General features: G+C 38.9%; 1 protein-coding gene across 1 annotated transcript in view; it reads left to right on the forward strand.

Moving 5' to 3' along the window:
• Positions 1–23,622, forward strand: part of LOC122793773 (WD repeat-containing protein 49-like) — a 630,038-nt gene that overhangs the window by 127,753 nt on the left and 478,663 nt on the right. Inside the window, exon 5 of the mRNA XM_044061963.1 lies at positions 16,219–16,311. Coding sequence (XP_043917898.1) covers positions 16,219–16,311 — 93 coding nt within the window. The remainder of the gene's footprint in view (positions 1–16,218; positions 16,312–23,622) is intronic.

Below are 23,622 nucleotides of genomic sequence, written 5' to 3' on the forward strand. Positions count from 1 at the left end.
TAAAGCTAAAGAGTGCCTCATTACCAGCATCACTAATTATGACATCAGAATCTCACTAGGTTTGACCACGACAATCTGACATTGTAAAAAGTAGATAATGCCTCTTATATTTTATCAGTTACTTTCAGAAGGTCATTCGGGCATCAAATATGACCAAACTGTGGTCATGCTTTTCCTGCTGCCTATCTTTTGGCCAAGGTATCAGCTGCCTATTGAAATGTTGTCACTCAAAATGCCGAGTGCTGACAAGCCTTAAAAAAGTTGGAAAACACAGGAGAGGGGCAATTCTCGAAAATAAATATTGCATCTCCTTTAAACTGGATGTAATTGTCAAAACTCCTAAAGATACTTATTCCCTTCAAAAATGCATAAGTAAACTCTTGGTGCATGGTAGGACTGAAATTAAACATAAAACAATGTAGTGACATCCTCTTTTAGAAACAATGAAGTTTTGCAGCCTATATTATTGAAAACAGACAATTATTATGTGAAACAGTAGTTAGTGATCTGGGTACCTGGATGGTTAGTTCCCTCTCCTTTGGTCATCATGTGGCTGCTCTGTTCAGGAAACCCTTCTATATTTCACAACTAACTGCCAAAAGCATTTCTTCCAAATTCAAGGAAGTGATTGTTCCCCTATATTTAGTTCTGATCAGACCCAGTAGAGGATAATAATGGGCTGTTTGGCATGTACCTCACTAAACAAATAAAAAACACTCAATCACAGAGGTTCCAAGCCTGAAAAATCTCTAGTTTCAAGAATCTTAGTTACCATGACAGACTTAAAGTCTTATCTCTGTACTCTGTATCTTATAGAATCCTGAGGGGTAATTTGTGCCTTGCTTTCCATGCCCTTGTGGATTCTATTATCTTTGACCTATTTTTCTTGGTTAGTTGAATAGTACAGCTTACACTAGAATCAGAGATCTTAAGCTAATCAGAAATGTGTAAAATGAGATGGAAAGATAGCTTCATCAACTACCATCTCTTCTTGCCCCAGAATTAGACTTCCTCTGCAAGTCAAATGTCATCACTCCTTGTCTTCCTTCAAACATAGTGTGGATGACTGGATGGGTACTCTTAAATTTACACTGGGGCTTAGAGGCCTTACTTACCTTGAAAAAGGTGATAAAGCTTGAGGGAGGTTACTTGGCAAGACACACACATGGTCACTGGGCTGATTAGCCTTGTATGTCCTATGACCATTGTAATACATATCACCAATTTTAAAACTCTGTACAGATAAGGGCTAGAGTACAGGTCCAGCCAAACGGAAGGATTATTTATCATCTATTTTCTTAAGTGAAATGGTTTGGTAATCACATTTTTATCTATACTGTTTTTTTTTTTTTTTTCTTGCATCACGGTCCCCATTGTTGCCTATTACATGCTTTCCTCAAATGTATTTGTCTGGCAGTTAGTGAAGATGTTTAAGTCTCAGAGATGTTAATAAGCTGTTTTCTGTGGTTCAAGATTTGACTCCATGAGCCTCCATTTGCCTATTATGTGACTCTGAGCAAATCACTTTACCTGCATTGCTCCCATACTGAGTACGAAAAAGGTCCACGTGGATCAGTGGTCTACCCTGTTTAATAAATATTTTGTTCCTTAATACTTCCCTGCAATTTACAAAATATTTATTTTACACTTGTGTGAGTATGTATGTGCATGTTCACGTTTGAGTATGTGTGTGCATGTGTGTGCGTGCGTGTGTGTGTGTGTGTGTGTGTGTGTGTGTGTGTGTGTGTGTGTGTGTGTGTTGCATCCATTTCAGTTCCAACTTTGTAAATGACAGCATAGGTGGTACACAACAGATGTGCTTTGCTTTTTGCCCCTCTGTGTAGTTATTAGGAGTAAGTAGCTATGCTTTTACTGTGTTAAAAATGAAAGTTTCTCCACCATAAATGACATTCTGTCATTAGTGCTTAAACAAGTTTCATATTTTGCTTATGCAGCTATCATTGTATGCAATTTTTTGATCTAATCCATAGTTCAAAAGACAGAGTGTTACCTCAATGATCTCTACCCCTTGAAAGTGATAAATATTTCCATTACTCACTGAAAGTCAGCTTGCTGTGAGACCATTCAAAATATCAGCAGAAAATTGCTCTATATAAGAGCTTCTGCAGGGTGGCAATCCTCCCAACACCCCCGTGGTGGACCGTATCCACTACACGCCCTGCTACTTATATACCAAATTCACATTCTCACTAGCATGGACAAGGGGGAACAATTCTGACTGCATATAGGACTGCTCTGCACCATTTATGTAACTCTTCTTACAAAGAATGTCACTTGACCACATGGCTACCTCATGACAGGAAATCACTCAATTATTCCTCACTATGTTTTTCCTCGGTTTTATAAACTGCTTCTATTTTTTTTCCAACAATCAAACCTCGTTGAACCAAATGAAACACTAGGCATGCAAACATCTTAAACTGAAGCCTATGACACAATGTCACCACACAGAAAAAGACAAGACCAGTGAAGACTTTCCTTTTTTTCACTTTTAATAAAATAACAAAGCAGGAGCACACTATAGCAAAAAAATACTCTTCTCTAGCGCCTCGGCTGGTTAAGCCTTTACAGAGTATACCCTCTCTCATACATTCAGCCCTTAAATACCATAATTTAAAACAATTATTCAATTACATATGCAAAAAAAAAAAAAACAATCATCTTAAAGGAAACTTCCAATGACATTCCTTATTTAATCCCCCTGCAATCAGCGTATTGAATTTTAAAATAAAATTTGATTCTATTTTCCAAAGCTTTTTCTCACCTCATCTTTTCACTATTATTCACTATTATTCACTATTATTCATAACTCTTTCTATACTTTCCTCTATTATTTTTCATTATTATAACCCTAACATAAAATCTTTCAATTACGTCAATTAAAGTTTTTAAAGACATATTAAACTTAAAATATAATATACAGAAAAACATAAAAACAGTGTAGTGTGTATATGAAACACATATATAAAAACACATTTAAAAATACATTTATAATATATACATGGTTTATGTTTTTCTGTATATTATATTTTAAGTTTAATATGTCTTTAAAAACTTTAATTGACGTAATTGAAAGATTAGTATAAACAGAGATGCAAGTACCTTATGTTAGTACACCTGAAGAAGCCTATTTGGTGAAAGCGCTTGTGTCCTGTGTTTTATAATAAACGTTTGTACAGCCTGGAGCCTTACCTCTGTTTTCTTGCTGCTTTTTTTTCTTGTGTTTAAAGTATTGTAATGGCTGAGAAAATCTGTTCTAGATCTGTAAGAGAGAGTGGATAAAAGCTGCATAGATTGGGGTCATGAGATGAAAGTGTAGGATTCCAGTCAAAGATGGAAAAGTGAGTTTTAAGTTTAAGGATATTTTCATTATCATCATCAACTCCCTCCTTTTCTCATTTTTCTAGATGCAAAGTGTTGTATGAAATGTTGCCACCACCCTAGATTCAGTGCACATTTCTACCTTATTCAACAGTCAGCCCTGGTACAGGTCTTCTTATAGGTTCATAGGTAGGTACTAGGCTATCGGCCCTGGGGCCTATATAAACCTAGCCAAAAAGGTTCCCTGGCTTTCGCCACCCAATAAAATTATTTTCCTGTGCCCCTGTCAAGCACTGCCACAGAAGTGATCCCTAGGATGAATTTTCTATTTCCCATTCTCTCACACAAGCCACCCATCTTGCTTTCTTCCTGTCTCTCCCAAATCTTCTTCACCAAATTGACTTTGGATTTCCTGCACGTGCCTGAACCACAATAATCTGGTCTCTTTGATCCTCTCTGCAACTGGAACTACTTTGGCTTCAAGTCAGATCTCATACTTGCTTCATCTGTCCCACAGTGTGCATCCTACTACTCATCTCAGGCATTTCATCTCCATCACCTCTATCTTCCTCAACTGCTCTGCCTTTAGTACCCAGGTTTCTGTACCCAGGAGCGGCCTTAGATCAACTGGTGCCCTTGGCAAAAGGGCTCCATGGTGTACCCCACTACACCACCTGGTGCCCCCATCCTGGTCTACCTGCACCCTACTAGAGCGGCACCCTAGGCGGCCGCCTAGTTGGCCTATGCCTAAGGCCGGCTATGTCTGTACCATAGTGTAGTACTGGTTACACCACTGTTTTGTACACCTTACTTTTCAGCTTCTTTGGCATTCTTCTTCCACACAGTACCCCTGACACTCTGTGACAGTTGGCTGCAGCTAATGCAGTTCATCAGTGATATGAACAGCAGTGGGTACATAGATGATCCCATAGGCACATCCATTTCTACTGGGAACCCTCTGTGTGTCCCAACACTGTTCACACTTTTGTCATTGTGTCCCTGAACATACCCTGCACTAACTCTTTGAACCATCTCTGGACTGACCAAATCAGCTTTCTTGAGACCTTGTTATATGCCCTCTCCAAATCTAAAAACACCCTAAAGGGATTCTCTCAGTATAAAATACCCCTGATTTAAAAGTCAACTGATAAGTGACAATCTGTAGTAAACTAGCTTTGTGATCAATCATACTACATATACTAATGACTTAAAGAACATGGGTGGGAATTGTGCACCAGCACTTCATAAGAGAATTAAAATGTTTATAATTGATACAGTGTAGCAGGCAAACATGGGGTTTACTTTACGGGTTTAAGGGATGGTCAGGAGAATGCTTTCAAAGGGCAATGACTATGGACAAAAACAGTGAGAGCTATGAGAGCTACTGTAATGGAGGGAGTGGGTTTTAAAATGGCGACTCACAAAGGGGAACAAGTGTTATCAATGAAGAATAGGCAAATCAATACAGTGGTAAAAAAACAAAGATCAGGGTCATCAGCAAGATGCCATACCAATTGATATGCAATTTATTTGCATATCATTTCATCAGGCTTACATTCTGATAGTCCTGGATTGTTACTGAAATTCCTACATTATTTTTCCAGCCTTTTTGTTAGTTCATTCATCTTACTAACTCCTAAATCATTTAATACTTTATATGCTCTACTGACTAATCCTTTAATTTCTGGTACCTTCCATCTAGATTCCAGTAACAATTATGCTATCATCATTAGGCCCTCCTGAATAAGATCAGCCAAGCATAACTTTTTCACTGTGTTACGCAGTCCTTCATATTTTAACTTTTAGTAACTCAGTAGTCCATATCTATATTGTACCTGATGCCAAGAAAGCTACACCTTTATTTATTCATCGGTTCCCAATATATTACCTTAGTCATTCTAGGATTTAAGTGCTTTCAGTCACTTTCATCTGGTATACCAGTTTTTCTTTCACTTACTGGCAAGGCATAATTGTGACATCTGTGCAATTCTTTTATTCAATAGATTCCTTACAAATTCCAAGTGTTTCATGTCTTATGGAGGTTCCCCCTGTCCCACAGTACATCACCCCAGTAAAAAGCTTTCATATCCTTTTTCCATCCCCATCGGCACCTTTGTAATAACATTTCATTTTACATCATAGATTCTAACCAACATCAGATCTGACATCTTAACGTACAGCACTTCAAAATACAGTTTATGATCTAGTATATTAAAATGTCCCCACCCTTAAGGCAGCATTCTTTTATTCCATGTTACCCTAGATTTATTACCTTCTCAAACACAATCCATCATCATATTGTGTATCAGCTTCAAGAAATAACTCTGCAAGTATCAATTGAAATACATAGAAGTAATGGCACCACAAAGGTACAGGGAATGGTCTCACTGGTCTAATTCTACACCACTCATCTTCCATTTTTGTAGATCACCTTTCAATCAGTTTTTAACTTCTTATCTGTTTTCAAAAAGGACACTGCTGATGTTCCTCTTAATCAAATTCACAAGTACCTTATATACAGATCCTTCCAATCTAATAAAAGTCTCATTAATTTCTAACAGACTAGTTTTTGCTTTGTTAATTTTATACCTAGATATTTCCCAAACTTATCGAGTAACCAAAATAACTTTCCCATATCCATGTCTGGTTAAGTAAATCAACACAAAAAGATATTTTAAATTATTCCCCTTGTATCCAGTAACCTCTTAAAGCAATGCTTCTAATTAGTGCTACTAATGGCTCCTGATAAAGTGCAAACAACAATGGTGACAAAGGCAGTCCTAACTCATTCCCTGATAGTCAATGACATTCCACTATATATTTTCGCATAGGCCTTGGAATTATTATATATTACCCTTATTACCCTTATTAATTTGATAAAATCCTTTGAAAACTGAAATTCTCCCCAAACCTTCATAAGGTAGCAGCACCCAACTCTGTCATTTTAACACTGAGGCTTACTACCATTAGGACATCATATTCATGTTGTACTCTTTTAATAAAATGCATTTTTAAATGTATTATGAAATATTTGTCTTCCTCCTACAAATTAGCATTGATTTACAGCTATTAACTTTGCTGCTAAGTTCTCAGCCCTCTTCACTAAGCCAGGTGTAAACAACTTTTAAGAAATATTTGTACTGTTGGATGAAGGATAACGCATACATACCTTATTTAAAGGAATCTGTGTTACTAGTTGGTCATTAGCCCTGAACATTATTAAACTACTTAGGAACTTATAGTCATGATTTAGCACTGATATCAGCATACATGATGAAGAAGCATTAAACATTTCCCTTCAAGTTCATCTTCAGTATTGCATTATACCACATTAAACAACTTAATAACCTAGCCTTGATATTGTCTACTTACAGACTCCAAAATTTGATGGTCAGACCATCTGTAAGCAGTTTTTTTTCCCACTTATTGTTCATTACACATTTTTCAGTTCTTCTGAATTAGTAGGGAGAATAAAATCTGCACTTTCAGTCTTACTATACTTTGTTTGATACAGATTTTGTAAAAAAATATATTTTCTTTAGTCTGTGTCCAATACAATGCCCCCATAATGCTGCCTAAAATGTTCCAGAATAAGAAACAGACCTTTAGTCAAATCTTCTCCCCAACTCTAAGGTTATTTGCTATCACCCTCTGTGCGCTGTGCTGTCTAAGCCTTTCTGACAGTATTTTTTTATAATTCAGCAAATTATACAAATATTTTTTTTTTTAAGAAAATATTCTTTTGACAATTGCAATGAAAATCAGCCATTTCTTTAATTTAGTAAGCTAGCCTCACCTTCCAACGTTCTGTATTGCAACTGCATTAATTCTTCTTCCAGTCTATGGACCTTCTTTTTTTCATACTAATTGCTTCTCCTAAATTAATATTGATATTAAGGTTTCTTTTAACCTTACATTTGACATCATTACAATAAGTTAATACTCTTTATACTGATTCAACTCTACCATCACTAAATTTGTTTTAATCAGTGCAAGACACTATTCCCTGAATACACCCTTTATTAGAAAACAAATTTGAAACCTTCACTGTCTTTCAAGAAGGGTATACCTATCCTAATTGTATACTTTAAAAAGTGCATAATCTGACAAAAATATTATATGTGTCTTAATCTCCGAAGTCAGATATACATGTTACTGTTGTAAACCTCCCCATTAGTAAATGCACATTGATTTTTTTAAAGTTTATATATGAGACTGAATGTAAACACAATGTCAGGTAAGTTCTTACATATCTTCCCAAATGCAGAATATACTTCATCCTAGGCCCCATGTAAATTCTGCCATAGTAGTGTCAACAATATATATATATATATATATATATATATATATATATATATATATATATACAGATACACTTTCTAGAAATGCCATCATCTCTAAGATGCTTTTTCAGAACTTTACCTGTTCATCTTATTCCCATGAAGGAAATATGTAGTAAATATAGTTACTAAGGTCACCTTCAAATAATGTTTGAGTCCTACATCATGAGCATTCACATCCACTATCATATTTACCAGCATAAGAGGACATCTATATATTATCAATGACACTACCTCTTTTTTCTTAGCTGTTGAAAAAAAGAGACCACTTCCCATGCCAGTATCCCTAATCAATGCTGCATAGTCTTTGTCATATAAATATGTCTCCTGGTAATCAACAATCCAGTGATGTGATTTTCTGAAATATGTAAATAAGCAATTAGTTTTTAACTATATGAATACACAGTTCTATTGTCTGGATTAGTTAACCCGTTTACATTTCATGCCTATAGTGTCTACCCTTCTCAACCCAGATTTTAATTGCGTACATCTCTGTATTTCATACATTGTATTTCCTACCAACTGTTGCTCCAGCTTTAAAATACTTACTCAACCTAATCTACCTGCTACAGACATCAAAAAATATTCACTATTCATATAATGTAAACCCAGACTTGGTCTGTCCTGTGTGTAGGGACTAACATGTCTCATTTAAGGCCCATCCTTTTACACTGACTCCAATCTAGATGCAAATATCATAAGCTCAATACCCAAATCACCTCTCTACTACTGCCCTTTCTGGTTTCTCACACCAATTCTACTAAACTTACTCCTTCACCTCACAAACTCACCTATTATATTCTACTCCCTACAGCATGTCCAGCATGTACAAAATTGTTCTCCTAATACTTACCATTTCCTTCTCCCTCCTTCTAACCCCCTCCTCTCCTTATCCAGCTTGTATACCCAACAAACCCACATTATCAACATCTACATACTTTACCACCCTCTCCAGATACTCTGCAATCTGGTCTAGTCTGTATGCCACTGACTACATTTTAGAAACAAAACTGATAATCCTCTCTGTACAAAACACTCTTCCTATCAACCCAACTCAAATTCATTTCTGTGACCTGAAAAAGAGTCTCCATCCAAAATCTCAACCATTCAATCCTAGACTACTCCAGAGGGGTGATATCCACCCTAACCCTGGCCCTTCTCAATCATCTCAACAAGCCTCTAACCTTAGAAAATCTCTATATTTCACCACCATCAATACTCAAAGTATAAGAAACAAAATCCACCATATACATGCATGGCTAAGTCGCTATAAACCAGACTTCACAGCCATTACCGAGACCTGGATAAAACCAGATATAAAGGATACATAATTTCTTCCCCCAAACTATTCCTGTCAAAGAACAGATAAACACTGTAAAAAAGGAGGAAGCATTGCCCTATTATACCCTAGCACCTTCACAGTGATTCCTTACTCTAAGCCTATTCCTACATTCTCCACTGCAGAGCTACTAATTTCCCTCCTAAAACTAAACAACCAAAGAAACCTCTGCATTATAGTTATATATATTCTCCCAGTCATATATATTCCAGTACTTGAGGATATCCTTGCCTGGTCCTCAAACAATATAAAAAAATGAAACAATCATGCTAGGTGCTGTCAACATTAACTGGTCAGTAATCTCCAATAGTAACCCCTCCATAGGCATCAATCTTCATATCTATACTCAGCTTATCTCTGATATTACTAGGCCTGATAAAAGAAATAGCAAAGGTTCAATTCTGGATTGGATCATAGTCTCTGACCCTCCGGTACACTCCCAGATAGTATAAGTGACCACTCACCAGCATTCACAATACGGAAGCCCTTGCCACTACCAAACATACACCAATATAGATACACTCGAGATTTATCCCAATTCTCCCCTACTACCTTTAATGACATATTGCACAACACTAACTGGACTCCATTAAAATCTCTCCCTCTTAATGAAGCTGTAGAAACCTTCAACTCAACATTTCTAAGGATCCTCAATACTCTTGCCCCTCCATGCCTAAAAAGAGTCAAGAGTAATCATGCTAGATGGCTAACTAAGTCCACTAAGCAAATTATACCCTCTAGGGACAAAGCCTGGAAACCCTGACAAAAGAATAAGACTGCCTCCAACCTCACACTTTACAAACAACTTTGTAACCAGGCCAAACGGTTAGTAATCAAAAACAAAAAAGAAGACTTCCACACTCTACAAAAACAACATAATCACAATCCCAAGAAATTCTGGGGAGCAATCAATTCCCTACTCCATCCAGGAACTAATCACAATCCATCGCCAAACCCCGAAAAAACTTCTCCAGAGTTAGCCTCTCTCTTTAACTCCTATTTCATAGACACTATTACTAAACTTACTTCCACCTTCCCACCATTAAACACTAACCTACCTTACACTACTATACCACAAACCTCATCTACTTCAATACCCACTTTCTCTCGCTCCCCTATACCTACCTCAACCATAAAAAGAACTTCTTCATAAACTAAAACCTTGCACCAATGCCTCTAACAACCTACCTGCTGAATTCTTACAACTATCAGCCTCCACCATAGCATACCCCATCAGTATCTTTGTCAACAGATCCATTCAGGAATCTTGCATGCCAGATATCTGGAAAAAAAGTATATGTCCTTCCACTCTATAAAGGAGGTAATAAATCGGCTATCTCAAACTTCTGGCCTATTGCCATACTCTCACCCATCTCTAAAATACTCGAAAAGTGCATTCAAACTCAGCTCCTTAATCACCTGATGATTCAACAATTGCTTTCCCCCACCCAGCACGGCTTTAGACCAGGCATAGCACTAACACTGCCCTTATCTCCTTCCTGGACACAGTTAATAGAACTCGAGACTCTGGTTCCTTCGTCTCTGCACTCTTTCTTGATCTGTCAAAAGCATTTGACACTGTCTCCCACTCCCTTCTGCTTACCAAACTATCCAAACTGAGCATCTCTCCCCCTACACTTCAGTGGTTTACTGACTATCTAACCAATAGGAAACAGTATACTATTTGGCAGCAATGCTTCTCCCCTTTTATCAACACCAATACTGGGGTACCTCAGGGGTCTATACTGGGTCCCCTTCTTTTCAGTATATTCATCAATGAATTCCACACCATTCTCTCCCACTGCTCTGTAATTCAATACAGAGATGATTCTGCTATTATCTGCTCTTCTATATCTGCATCTCTACTGCAACAACATACGCAAGAAGCCTTCACCTCAACCGAATCCTGGATGTCACAGAACCATCTCGCCCTTAACCCTAATAAAACCAAACTCTTAATATTTACCCCAAGTAAATGTAGCCCAGTCAATAGATCTGAACTCTCTGTCTATTCCCAAAATAACACTATCATTGAAGTCTTCCCCATACAAAACTGCTAGGTGTCATCATTGATGACAACCTTACCTTCGACCTTCATATCCACAGTAGTATCAGAAAAACTCATCAAAAACTAGGAGCCCTCTATAGGCAAAACTACTTTCTTAATTCCACTGCAAGAAAAGCTCTTGCCTCACCATTTATGCTTCCAACTCTATTATATGGTGCCCCCATCCTCACCAGCATCCAGTCCTCTCTAAAAACCAAACTCAAAACCAAACTCAACTCATGTTACAATACAATTGCCAAATTTGCTGTAAATGCCAAATTCTCCACCCACCACTGCACCACACTGCAGCAACTAGACTGGCTTGAACTCCCTCATCACCTAATATACCCATAACTTACTATTGCCCATAAACTTATTTACCTCCCAGCAGCCTGCCCATCTCTCACTGGTATACTGACCATCTACCATCTTAATCGTCACCTCAGGTCAGACAACAAAATGCTGTTAAATACTGACAAACCTAAACTCTCTGCTGGTCAAATGCTCTACTCTGTTACTGTTTCTAAACTATGGAATGACCTCCCCCTCCACTCAGAGCCATGTCTAACTTTAAAAAATCCCTTAAACGTCACCTCTCCTCACAGTGGTTATGCACTTGCACCTCTACTAAGAACCGCATAACTTGACCCTCTCACTCTCTTTCTTCTCTTCTCTCTGTAACCACTCAAGTCTCCCTTTCTCTCAACCACCCCTACTCATTTTTTTTCCTCTCACTCTGAGCCTGGAGTACACCTACATCACCACACTGTTTTTCCTTCTCTGCTAAATATCTCACTCAACATTTAATTTACCTTTGTTTCATAGTTTCAGTCTATGACTATATGCTATTTTCCTCACTGTTTGTCTCCATTCCACCTTCTGTTACCAATCTATTGTAAATAATCATAATGTTCATCTCCCATTTTACCTCTGTTAATAATCTAGCGTATGTAATCATAATGTTGTTGTATTTGCTGCTGTTGTATTATATATCCTGTATCATTGTAACATATTTCTTGTCTATATGTGTTAAACGTGGAGCATTTCTCCCCAGGCCTCTGCTGAAAATGGGTTCTTCTGGCCAGTGGACTACCCCGGTAATCAAATGCAATAAATAAATAAATAAATAATAAAAATATTTCAGTTTGGTAATTTAGATTATACATAGCATACAAAATATTAGCTCACACTAAACTAAAAAGACAAGTGTTTGAGAGGGTGTCTAAATCCTAGATGGGAATACTGTCTACCTCCATAATGCCCTCCCCAAAAGAAATTAATCACTGTGTAGCTCTCCAATGTTACACTGGAATGAAGGCAGAGGTTCAAATGGCCACAGTCATATATTTCAAATGACTACTGTCATATATGTACATAGCATGCCTCCTCACTCCTCACCCCTAAACCCCAAAGGCAGCCAAGTATATAAGTGCCTGATGTGTGATTGTGAGGAAACTGAAAACATAATGAGCACAGTAATATATTCCAACTTTTTGCTCCTAGATAGTACACTGACCATACACAGGCCATATTCATCTTTTTGCACACCTCTGAGGTCTTTGAAAAAGTAAAAGACACAATGACCACACTGTCTCCACCCCCGTACAAGCTATAATAACTTCCTGTGCAGATCTCTATGATTTAGTTGTGATAAAAATTAAAGAAGTAATGCTCACACCATCCTCAGACCCCCACAGAAGTTACAACAGTCTTTTGTACACACACCTCTGAGCAGGCTGTTTTTAGAATGGGTGTGGTTTTGGACAGAGGACACCATTCAATTCATGTCAAATCTCAAAAGCTCTAAATATCTGAATATTCTGGAATGTATTTTATGCCTTATTTTTGAAAGACAAATACTCATTAACTGCATTTTTTTACTGCTACCCAGAAGAGTTATGCATGTGCCCATTGTTATTGTTTGTGCATGTCTTTGGAGTGCTAGAGGAAACAAGATCACATAAACAGGCAGACGCAGAAACCGGGGGTATGCAGACTCTCTACACAAAAAAACTAAAGCCACAGCCATTAACTAAACCATTACAAATCACTATGAAATGGCAATGTTATTCACTGTGGCAATGAGCAATTGCTTACACACATATCCTCTTTCTGTCAAACAACAAAAATTATTGCCAACCTGTTACTCTTAAATATACTGCAACCATGCACCACCCACACAAGCATAATAGTAGTGCCAATGATATCTGTGATAGAAAGAAATTATAGCCAGCTTGTTACTCTTACACTTCAACACCCCCAATACTCACACATACAGAAACCCTCACACACACACACACGTGCAAAAGCCATAGCAATACTAGCTATACACTGATTTCAGCAAACAGCAGTACATTGTGGGACAATAATACTGTCACACCAGCTGAGTGACTGTTGTTTATCAGTCTTCAGGAGTATTGCATACCTGATACTGTCTCTGATTTCATAGAGTGTCCCTAATCTTGCCTCATATTTCTGCTCTGTCTCTCATAAAAAAATTGATTGGTGATAAGTCATTCAGGATTTCAGGCAGTCAGTAATATCAGACTTTAGAGATTTATACTTCTTATTGTCCAAAAATGCATGTTGATGCAAAACATGTTATTCTATTAACTTTTTAAGTGAATTAGAGTAATATTTAAAAGTGGGTGGCCACGGTGGTGCACTGGTTAGCATTGCCACCTCACAGCAAGAGGTTCTCTAGTTCAATTCTGGGGTGCCTTCTGTGTAGAGTCTGCATGTCCTCCCTGTGGACGTGTGGGTTTCTTCCGGGTGCTCCGGTTTTCTCCCACATCCCAAAGACATGCTGTAGGTGGATTGGACACTCTAAATTGGCCCTAGGTGTGAGTGCGTGCATGTGTGTGCCTTCTTTGGAAGGTTGGGCGCCGGGCTGGCAACTCAACACCATAAAAACTCCACTGCCAATCATGAGCGGACAGGTGATCCGCTGTGGTGACCCCTAACCGGGAAAAGCCGAAAGAAGAAGAGTAATATTTAAAACTGTTCCTGATTTTGAGCTTTTATACTGATATTATTTTGACTTTTGACTCTGCCCAGAATTCCTTAAGGAAAGAAGTCGAGAGTTATAGTTTATGGTGTCCTGCCAGTATTTATAAAACTCCCTCAAAGAGAAAACCATCCCTAAGATTGTGAGTATTTGCTCTTAATTCTAGTTTAGCACTGAGATTAGTCACTCTGGGCTGCCGATCTCAAGCGTCTACCCTGCTCTTGTTCATTCACTGATTGTCGGCTTTATTCTAACAGGACTCTCCATGACAGAAACCAAACACAAACCAAAAACCGAACAAGTGAAAATTGGACCAACAAAAGGAACCAACAAAACTTTTTATCATTTTGTTCTGAAGAAGTCTAAATAAAGACGAAACCTAGGTCAAATTCGTTTTGTGGTGGTTTCAGTCCTCCAGTTCCTTTTGTTGGTCCAATTTTCACTTGTTCGTTTTTTTATTCTAACAGGGTCATAACACAATACTGTTCAGGATAAATCATGTAATCAGAGAATGATTGATAATTTATATCCTTATTCACCCTAACAGTAGCTTGTGTGGGATCCCCACACAATCAGGGATGATTAAGGGAGACCGAGCAGTGATGCATATTGTGGATGCCTAAAGCCAGCTATGATGATAGTATTAGTAGGGACAATACCCACCAGCAGGCTTTAACTAAGCCAAGGGCACTATGTCAATGGTAAAACATTTATTGAAATTATGAAGCCTGCTACTTGACATAACAATCAGAGACATCTTTAAGTTTTAAATGGTAAGAATTGGTGACAATCCTTAGGATTCATCACTCTAAAAGTTATTATTACCCACCAGATTTATTAAGTACACAAGACTGCTATACTAGCTTTTGTTGGCTTGACAAACATGTAACAAAATATCAGAATAAGATCATTTGCTGTGGTTAAGGGCCTTCCAGATCCAAGGGGCCCCCCAGAGACTGCTGAGTTTACTGATTCCTACAACCGGCTATGAACATAATTCTCAGAATGCATATAGAAAATTTATGAACATTTTCAGCAGAATGCTTCTGATTCATTCTAGCTTCAGTATCAAAACTTGGGATGGCACCACAAACCAAAACTCTGAGACAGGAGAATGAATTATGTTATCAATATCCCTATGAGCTTTGCTGTTTATACTGTATAGCAAACTGAAAGAAATATTTAATAAAATAAGTTTAAACAGTATCATGCAATTTAGTTTGAAAAAGATTATCCTGTCTCTTCCGGCAGTTTTATTAATTATAGTTGTGGTACGTAACTGCACTTAGAATTTATTGAACAACTTCAAATGTACTGAACAAGACATTTCTGTGCAGGACTGGTGAGCCCAAGCTGTATTTCAGCACATAGTCTTAAGTTGCTAACAGCATGGCTGCCTGTGTAAAGATAGCTCATATCAGTTCCAACCAGGTGCTATAAAGGCAATGTTTCTGTTTAGGGACAACGATGACAGCATGGAAACAATAGCAATGATACTTAGGAGGTTTCTTGCATTATGTTAAATTTAGAAGATGAATGCAGTCTTCTTTGTGTCATGGTTTATATATAATTTACATTGTAAATATTAGTATTTAAAGTTTAAAAGTTTTCATAACTTATGTTGTCACTCTTAAATAGCTTCATGATGCTCTGTTGTGGAATTTACAGAAAAACCTGTAGTCTAATCCTCCAAGCTTTAATAGCCAGACCTGATGTTATAAGTGAGGATAACGCTGGTTTGAAAGTATAGAGCAAGCTGCAGCCTTGTTGTTTCTAAGCTTTTCAAGTGAACTGCTTGATAAGAAGTCTCACCTTGTTTGTTTATTTCAGGTAAGGATGTGTATAGTCCTGTTAAGAGTGCCAAGAAAAACATTACCGATGAATCAGTATTTATTCTGGACACAGTACTGGCACTTAAAATGCGCACAGCAACACTTAGAGCAAGCACAGCTTTTTAAAATGAACATGGCAACTTTCAACAAATGTTCAGTTTTATATACAAGTCCAGACCTGTCTCAAGTACCCACTTTATTGTATAGGCCTTTTTTGCAATGCCAGAAAATGGAGAAGAAATGCAGAAATTGTATTTTAATGTGCTGTGTTTTTTCTGAGTTGTTTAAAAATCTTACTTCTTTATTCACAGTGACCGGGAAATTCGTTTCTATGAACTTTCTAATTTTGAACCCTATTGTCAGATAACTGGCCTTGAAACAATGCCTCTACGACTGGAATACAGGTATAAGCCAGTAATAATAATAATAATAATAATAATAATAATAATAATAATAATAATAATAATAAATGTCTGTCTGTCTGTCTGTGTCTTTCGGCTTTTCCCGGTTAGGGGTCGCCACAGTGGAACTCCGGTCTGCTAATGATTGGTAGGTGATTTTTACGTGCGGAGTTACCAGCCCTGATGCACAACCTTCAACAAAGGTACGCCCATTCACGCATGTCTCCATGCCGAAGATGCTCTAGCTGTGAATCAAACCGGACAGCGTCTTACTGTGAGGCGAAAATGCTACCGTAATGATTATAAATATTGTAGCAGCACACTGAACTCATCTGAGTATGTAATTTCCAGGAAATCGATATTACAGTTCATTAATGAGGCTATATTCTAAGTACAAACTGTTGCAATATGTCTCGGACTTAGTATACTATACCATGAAATTTCGTGAACTAATAAACAGATTAATTTAAGTCTGTGCTATGTACTCTGTCCTCCTCAGGACACATAACCAGTCCCCTCATATAAGGCTTTGCCTGTTTCAAGTCCCCCATTCTATACACACTAATCACATTGCAGGGTGCTCTCTATGTCTACATTTCCTGTTCTGCTACACCCATTTCTGCTGTTGCAGCTTTAAATGAACATCATCATCTTCTTTCGGCTGTTCCCATTTGGAGTCGCCACAGCGGATCATCTGTTTCCAGTTCTTCCTGTCCTCTGCATCATGCTCTTTCACACCAACCGCCTGCATGTCCTCTCTCACCACATCCATAAACCTCATCTTAGGCCTTCCTCTTTTCCTCTTACCTGGCAGCTCCATCCTTAGCATCCTTTTCCCAATATACCCAGCATCCCTCCTCAGCACATGTCCAAACCAACGCAATCTCGCCTCTCTTGCTTTGTCTCCAAACTGTCCAACCTGAGCTGACCCTCTAATATACTGATTCCTAATCCTGTCCATCCTAGTCACACCCAGTGCAAATCTTAACATCTTTAACTCTGCCACATCCAGCTCTGACTCCTACCTTTTCGACAGTGCTACAGTCTCCAACCCATATAACATAGCTGGTCTCACTACCCTCTTGTAGACCTTCCCTTTCACTCTTATTGGTACCCGTCTGTCACAAACCACTCCTGACACTCTTCTCCTCCCATTCCACCCTGCCTGTACTCTCTTCTTCACCTCTCTTCCACACTCACCATTACTCTGAACTGTTGATCCCAAGTACTTAAACTCATCCACCTTTACCGACTCTACTCCCTGCATCCTCACCATTCCTCTACCTTCCCTCTCATTTACACACATATATTCTGTTTTAGCCCTGCTGACCTTCATTCCTCTCCTCTCTAAAGCATATCTCCACCTCTCCAGGGTCTCCTCAACCTGGTCCCTACTCTCATTACATATCACAATGTCATCTGCAAACATCATAGTCCATGAGGCCTCCTGTCTAATCTCATCTGTCAACCTGTCCATCACCACTGCAAATAAGAAAGGGCTCAGAGCTGATCCTTGATGTAAACCCACCTCCACCTTAAACGTATCTGTCACTCCCACCGCAGTCCTCACCAATGTAACACTACCCTTGTACATATCCTGTACCACTCTTACATACTTCTCTGCCACTCCCGACTTCCTCATACAATACCACAACTCCTCTCTAGGCACCCTGTCATATGCTTTCTCTAAGTCCACAAAGACACAATGCAACTCCTTCTGACCTTCTCTGTATTTCTCCAACAACACTCTCAGAGCAAATATTGCATCTGTAGTGCTCTTTCCTAGCATGAAACCATACTGCTGATCACTAATCATCACCTCCCTTCTTAACCTAGCTTCCACTACTCTTTCCCATAGCTTCAAGCTGTGACTGATCAGTGAACAATCCTGTGAATGCCCACTGTGCTTATTTCTAATTGCTTCAGATTAGTGTATGTTTCTCAAATAGTGAGGTGAATTTCCATGAGGAGAGCTGAGTCTGTTTAATTTAAATGGAGGTCCAAACAAGGCTGAAATACTGCATACTTAAAAACTGTTATTTATTGTTTTTTATAAGGCATCACAGTAAATATGGTCATTCACTGAATATATGTATTTGATTGCAAGTTAGTAGCAAAACAATAATGTAATAAGCAGATCCATGTACATGCATGCAAAAGTGCATGCGTGTGAGTGGGTGTGGCTCTGTGTGTGTGTGTGTGTGTGTGTGTGTGTGTGTGTGTGTGTGTTTGTTTCTGTGCAGGAACTCAGATGTGCTTAAGGAGAGCTAGTCATCCTCCTGTACAACAAAGCATAAAACTTTTTATATGAAATAGTACAAAGTACTTTTTTCAGATCTAGGGGAAGCTCAAGGATTTTTCTTTGCCTTTAGTGAGGCTTACTGTGACCGAGGCAGTGAACCCATGGTTTAGATTAGTGCACCATGCCCCACCTGATGTCCAAGAATGGGCGGTGCAATGTTGTTGCCATGAACTGCCTTTTCTGCAAGATTTCCTCACAGCCCTTTTGATGATACTTTCATATGTATGTGCCATACGTCAACTTTAGTATAATAAAAAGATATACAAAAGCAAAACTTCCATATTTCTTTCGCTGCTAATTTCACTCTATAAAAAAATGGAAATGTTTTCCTTTAATGAACTGATACAGGAAAGCAAAAAGGTCCATTTTTACCATGATTCCATATAAAACAAACAGAAGACCTATTTTGGATGACATTTCTCCCTTTCAAGGACACAGACCACAGCTATGCTTAGTTCTCTGTAGTATATTTATTAAGGATCATAGGAGATTACTAGGCTAACAGCCCCAGGGCCCTTATAAGCCTAGCAAAGTTCAACTGTTGTTCTAAAGAGTGTCTGGTTCAAGCAGACACTAAAATCAGCACCTATTGTCCCTGTCCAAGAGGGACACAGGTGAAAACCCGGGTGAATTTCTGGTTACCTATCCAATCATCCAAATTACGTTTAAATAGGGCCAACGAAGGGCTTTGTTTAACATGAATAGGAAGCTTGTTCCAAAGGTGGGGCAACCTCTGTGAGACAAATCTGTCTCTCCAGCAGGTTCTGTTGATGTCACATACCAGATTAAGGTCCTTTGAGCACGTGACCCATGTGCCATTTGACTTGCAAATGTGCAACATTTTCATTAAAGATGGGTCAGAGATTGCTCTATATGCAAGGCACAGGTCACCTCTGATCAGTCTGTATGACATAGAGTAATGTGACAATGATTTCAGTCTGTCCCCATAAAACAGATTTTGAAGACTCTGAATTTTCTTTGTAAGGAACCTTTGTGGTCTCTCCAGTTGCTGCAGGTGTTTGAAAAGGAACATGCCAAAGGAAACATTGTACTCTATTATTGGCCTGATGAGGGAAGAGTACAGGGGTTTATAACCTCTTTTTTTCTGGAGGCAATGCCCTTACTTATGAGATGAGCAATATAAAATACCCTTCTTACCACTGTGGAGACACGGTGATCAAAGTTAAGGTTGCTGTCGACCTGTGTGCCCAGATCTCCCACCACTGACTGTGTGGTTAGGGTATTGCTATTAATGTGGTAGTTTGCAGGAACATTACCCTTGCTGAAGGGGATGATAATGCATTTTTTTGCATTACTTTTAAGGCCATGATTTTGGCACCAGTCATTAGTCTGTGTAAGACCTTCTTGCAGGATGTTGACATTGCTAGGGGTTTCAATGATTGCTCCCAGTTTGCAATCATCAGCAAACTTTGTCAGCCATAGTCCTTTAGTTTTAGTCTGTACTTCGAAGAAGTAGATTCCAAACAGTAGGGATCCCAGAACCAATGCCAGTAGAACAACACTGGTTACAGGTCTGCTGGAGGAGGTGGGGTCCCCTATTTTGACCGTATGAGTTCTATCAGTGAGCTAGTTTGCAACCCACCTGACAATATATGGGTTGATACCCAGCTGGGTGGGTTTATCAATGATGCCTGAGTGGGGGAATGTGTCAAAGGCCTTGGCTAAGTCTAGGTAGGCTGTATGCATAGATTTGCCCTCATCTAGAGCTTTGGTGACTATCTCAAAGAAGTCCACCAAGTTTAATAGACATGATCTCTCCTTGCCATTTAGAGATTTCCTATATCTTTGTTAATAAGGTCCATGATGATTCATTCCATAGCCTTGCAGATAAGGCTGGTCAGGTTAATGGATCTATAGTTCTAGTGGTCCGTGGATGCACCCCCTTTGTGCACAGAGATAATTGTAGCTGTTTTCCATTCCACTGGGATGGAGCAAGTGCTTAGGCTGTGATTGAAAAGCCTGCCCAATGGTGATACTAATTCCTGTTCTAAACCATGTTGAACACAGCCTGGGATGTTGTCTCGTCCTATGGAGGCTGTGTTGTTGGCCTTGGACAGTGTGTTTAAGACCTGCTCCTCAGAGATACTAGGTGGGGGATAAGTGTTAGGGATGCTTTGGAGTATATGTGGTGGGGACAGGGGAGTGACGTTTTCACTGAACCTGTCAGCCAGCAGGTTTGCTATATCTACAGGTTCTGTATATGTAGTACCATTAACTATGATTTCATTGCACATCTGGGCCTTACCTTTGAGATTATGGATGTAACTAAAGAACGCCTTGTGGTTATCCATAGTTAGGGAAACTAATTTGGATTCATAGTTAGTTTTGGAGGACTTCACTAGGAGTCTTATTTGCTTGTTTACGTTGAGGAGGGAGTGTTTCCAGTTCTGAGACCATTCCTTCCTACTCTTAGACAGCAGTTTCTTTCTCCTATGCTATAGCCTATTAATGGCAGCTATCCACTGGGCAGGTTTGTTTTTCCTTGAAGATCTTGCTTTGGTTCTGTCAGGTATGACAGAGTCAGTACAATTGTACAGGTCCTTGTATAAAGCATTGGTGTATAACTCAGCATAAGGGTTATGAAGCTATTTATGTTGTCAGATAAGAGGTTGTAATTGGCCTTGGAGAAGTTTTTTAGTCTAGTTGTTGCTGGGAGCATGGCCAGCTTTAGAACTAGGTGACCATCTAGGGCGCTGTAGAGGCCAGCCTCGCAAAGGGCACAATTTGTATTTATTTATTTAATTTTAATTGTTACTTTTCCCATTATGTGTTTGAAGAGTGCCAGAACCTATAGGGTGAGGGGGAGGAACAAGCGACTAGTGGTGTAGCTAGGTGGGGGGGTGAGAAGGGCAGTCTACCCCATATTTTGAAGGCCCCATAGCATCACCTCCTGTTCTTCCAGTCCAGTCGCATTATGTCTGTGTGTGCATTGTCACACAGACATGGCTCACGCAATTTTAAAACAGTACACCCTTTTGCTGCTTCATTTAAGGTAGGTGCATGTTTGTTATTGCTTCTGAGGGCTTTGCTGCTTCATTTAAGGCTGGTGTGTGTGTAATGCCCCAGTTAAGTATACCTGGTGGTTAGTGCTACTCAGGCTCAAACCCTGTACCTTAGGTACCAGAAACAAGAGCCTGAATTCTCTACCCATACCACCACTTATGATGCAAGGAATTTAGTCCATAGCTCTCAACTGTCCAGATTTTCACAGAATGTCTGGAATGTTTGGCTCATACTTTTGGTGTGTTCCTCTTATAATTTGTGGTTTTCTGGCAAATCAGTGAGGACTGAATTCACTAAATAATCATAATTATTTGAGTTTCAGTCTTCCTATCTTTCAGGAAATGCATAGTAACACAAAGAATTTTATTCTAGCAACTTTCTAAGATTATACAAGCAATGTTTAAAATGTGTCCCTGGTTTTGGGCCTTTGTCCCCCTCCCCAGTAAATTTTGTTTTTTTCCAGATTTCTTGTGTTGACTGTCAAGGGAATTTTACAAGGAGCTGGGTGCTTCAGGGGAAGAGAAGTGTAGTGCTGTATTTGCCAAATCTGTTTGCATTGTTAGTAGCACAACAGGAAGTATACTTCTTTTGATGCAGAAGGCTGTAGGTTCAACTACCGTAGTATGTAGATGCATTACTGATACTGTACTATGTTGTACTTTAAAGGGGTGGATGCTACAGTCCTGAGAATGTCCTCCTTTGGAGGAGATACCTAGTAACTATGAACCTGTTGTCAGTTTGCCATCCATTCCCTATTGCAATATTTCTATCTTATATTTTAATGTAACATAGGCAGTTTATTATTCAAGGGCAACAGGCACTTTGTTTGTAGATGAAACAATGAAGTATAAAGTTGTTTGCTAGCAGCAACCTCTTCATTAGTTACAGATCTCTTTAATGTGGAATTATTTAGATGGCTTTTACTTCTGCAGAGATTTGCATATTTACTGATATTAGTGGATTGTAATGATAGCAGTTTGAGTAGACTTTTATGATGGAAATGTTCTGAAATGGGACATTTTATCATTACTGGTTCATGCATTTTGTTTCATTGTTTATTAAAAAATGTTTAAAACTACAAATTTAAAACACATTCTAACAAGTGGTGCCGTATTATACAAGGAATGTAATTGAATACAATCAAGAAGGTGAATCAAAGAATAAATACATGTATGCATGGCCCTAAAAAATGTGTGCAAGGAGCCTATGGTTTGAAAACAGCCCAAAGGTAAACTTAATCCTCCACTGGCCAGATGCGTTTTCTATGAATGTGGGTTTTCATGCCGTTTCAATGAATGTGAGTTTCAAGGGCAGAGAAGTTTACTGCTCGTGCTGAGTCTGTTTTCATTGTGAGACTGTATTGTTTGTTTAGCAAATGGCTATCTGTTTGTGCTATTTTATTTCAGTATCTGTAATCATTGTAGAAGCAAACAAGAGAACAGTATACACACTGATACAGTGTGTATGGTAACTGGTGAGAAATTGCCAAACACTGGAATGACTGAGGAAGGAGTCTGCTGCTTGTGGGGGTAGGGGGTTGCTGCAGGAGGGACTGCTCTGGGGGAGGCCAGTCTATTACCCTGCCTAGGGCCCTATTTGACCATGATCCAGCTCTTGTATTTAAAGTAGGAAATACGTACGCAAAGGTAGTTTCACTTTAACTCCATTACAAGGTATCTTTTTCTTCCTATGCATTTAAATAATTTAAGGAAAAGACTGGAGTGGCTTTCTTGGGAATTGACCTACCTGTGGGTGTGGTCAAATAAGGATGTTTCATGAGTATGGTGTGGGTGGGGCTTAAGGGGCACCAGAGCACTACTTTGCCTAGAGCACCATTTCGGCTAAGGCTGGCCCTGGCTGGAGGGAAGGGAGGTGTCTTGTGTTATAGTTACTTCTAGTGAGACTGATTTGTGGTCAGATCTCACTAGGGATGACCACACACTGGGGGTGGTGCAGCGGTCCCCCCATGTTGGTGATCACCAGATCCA

The sequence above is a fragment of the Protopterus annectens genome, chromosome 2.part0 (assembly GCF_019279795.1).
Source record: "Protopterus annectens isolate FY-2018-M chromosome 2.part0, PAN1.0, whole genome shotgun sequence".
Lineage (NCBI taxonomy): Eukaryota > Metazoa > Chordata > Ceratodontiformes > Protopteridae > Protopterus > Protopterus annectens.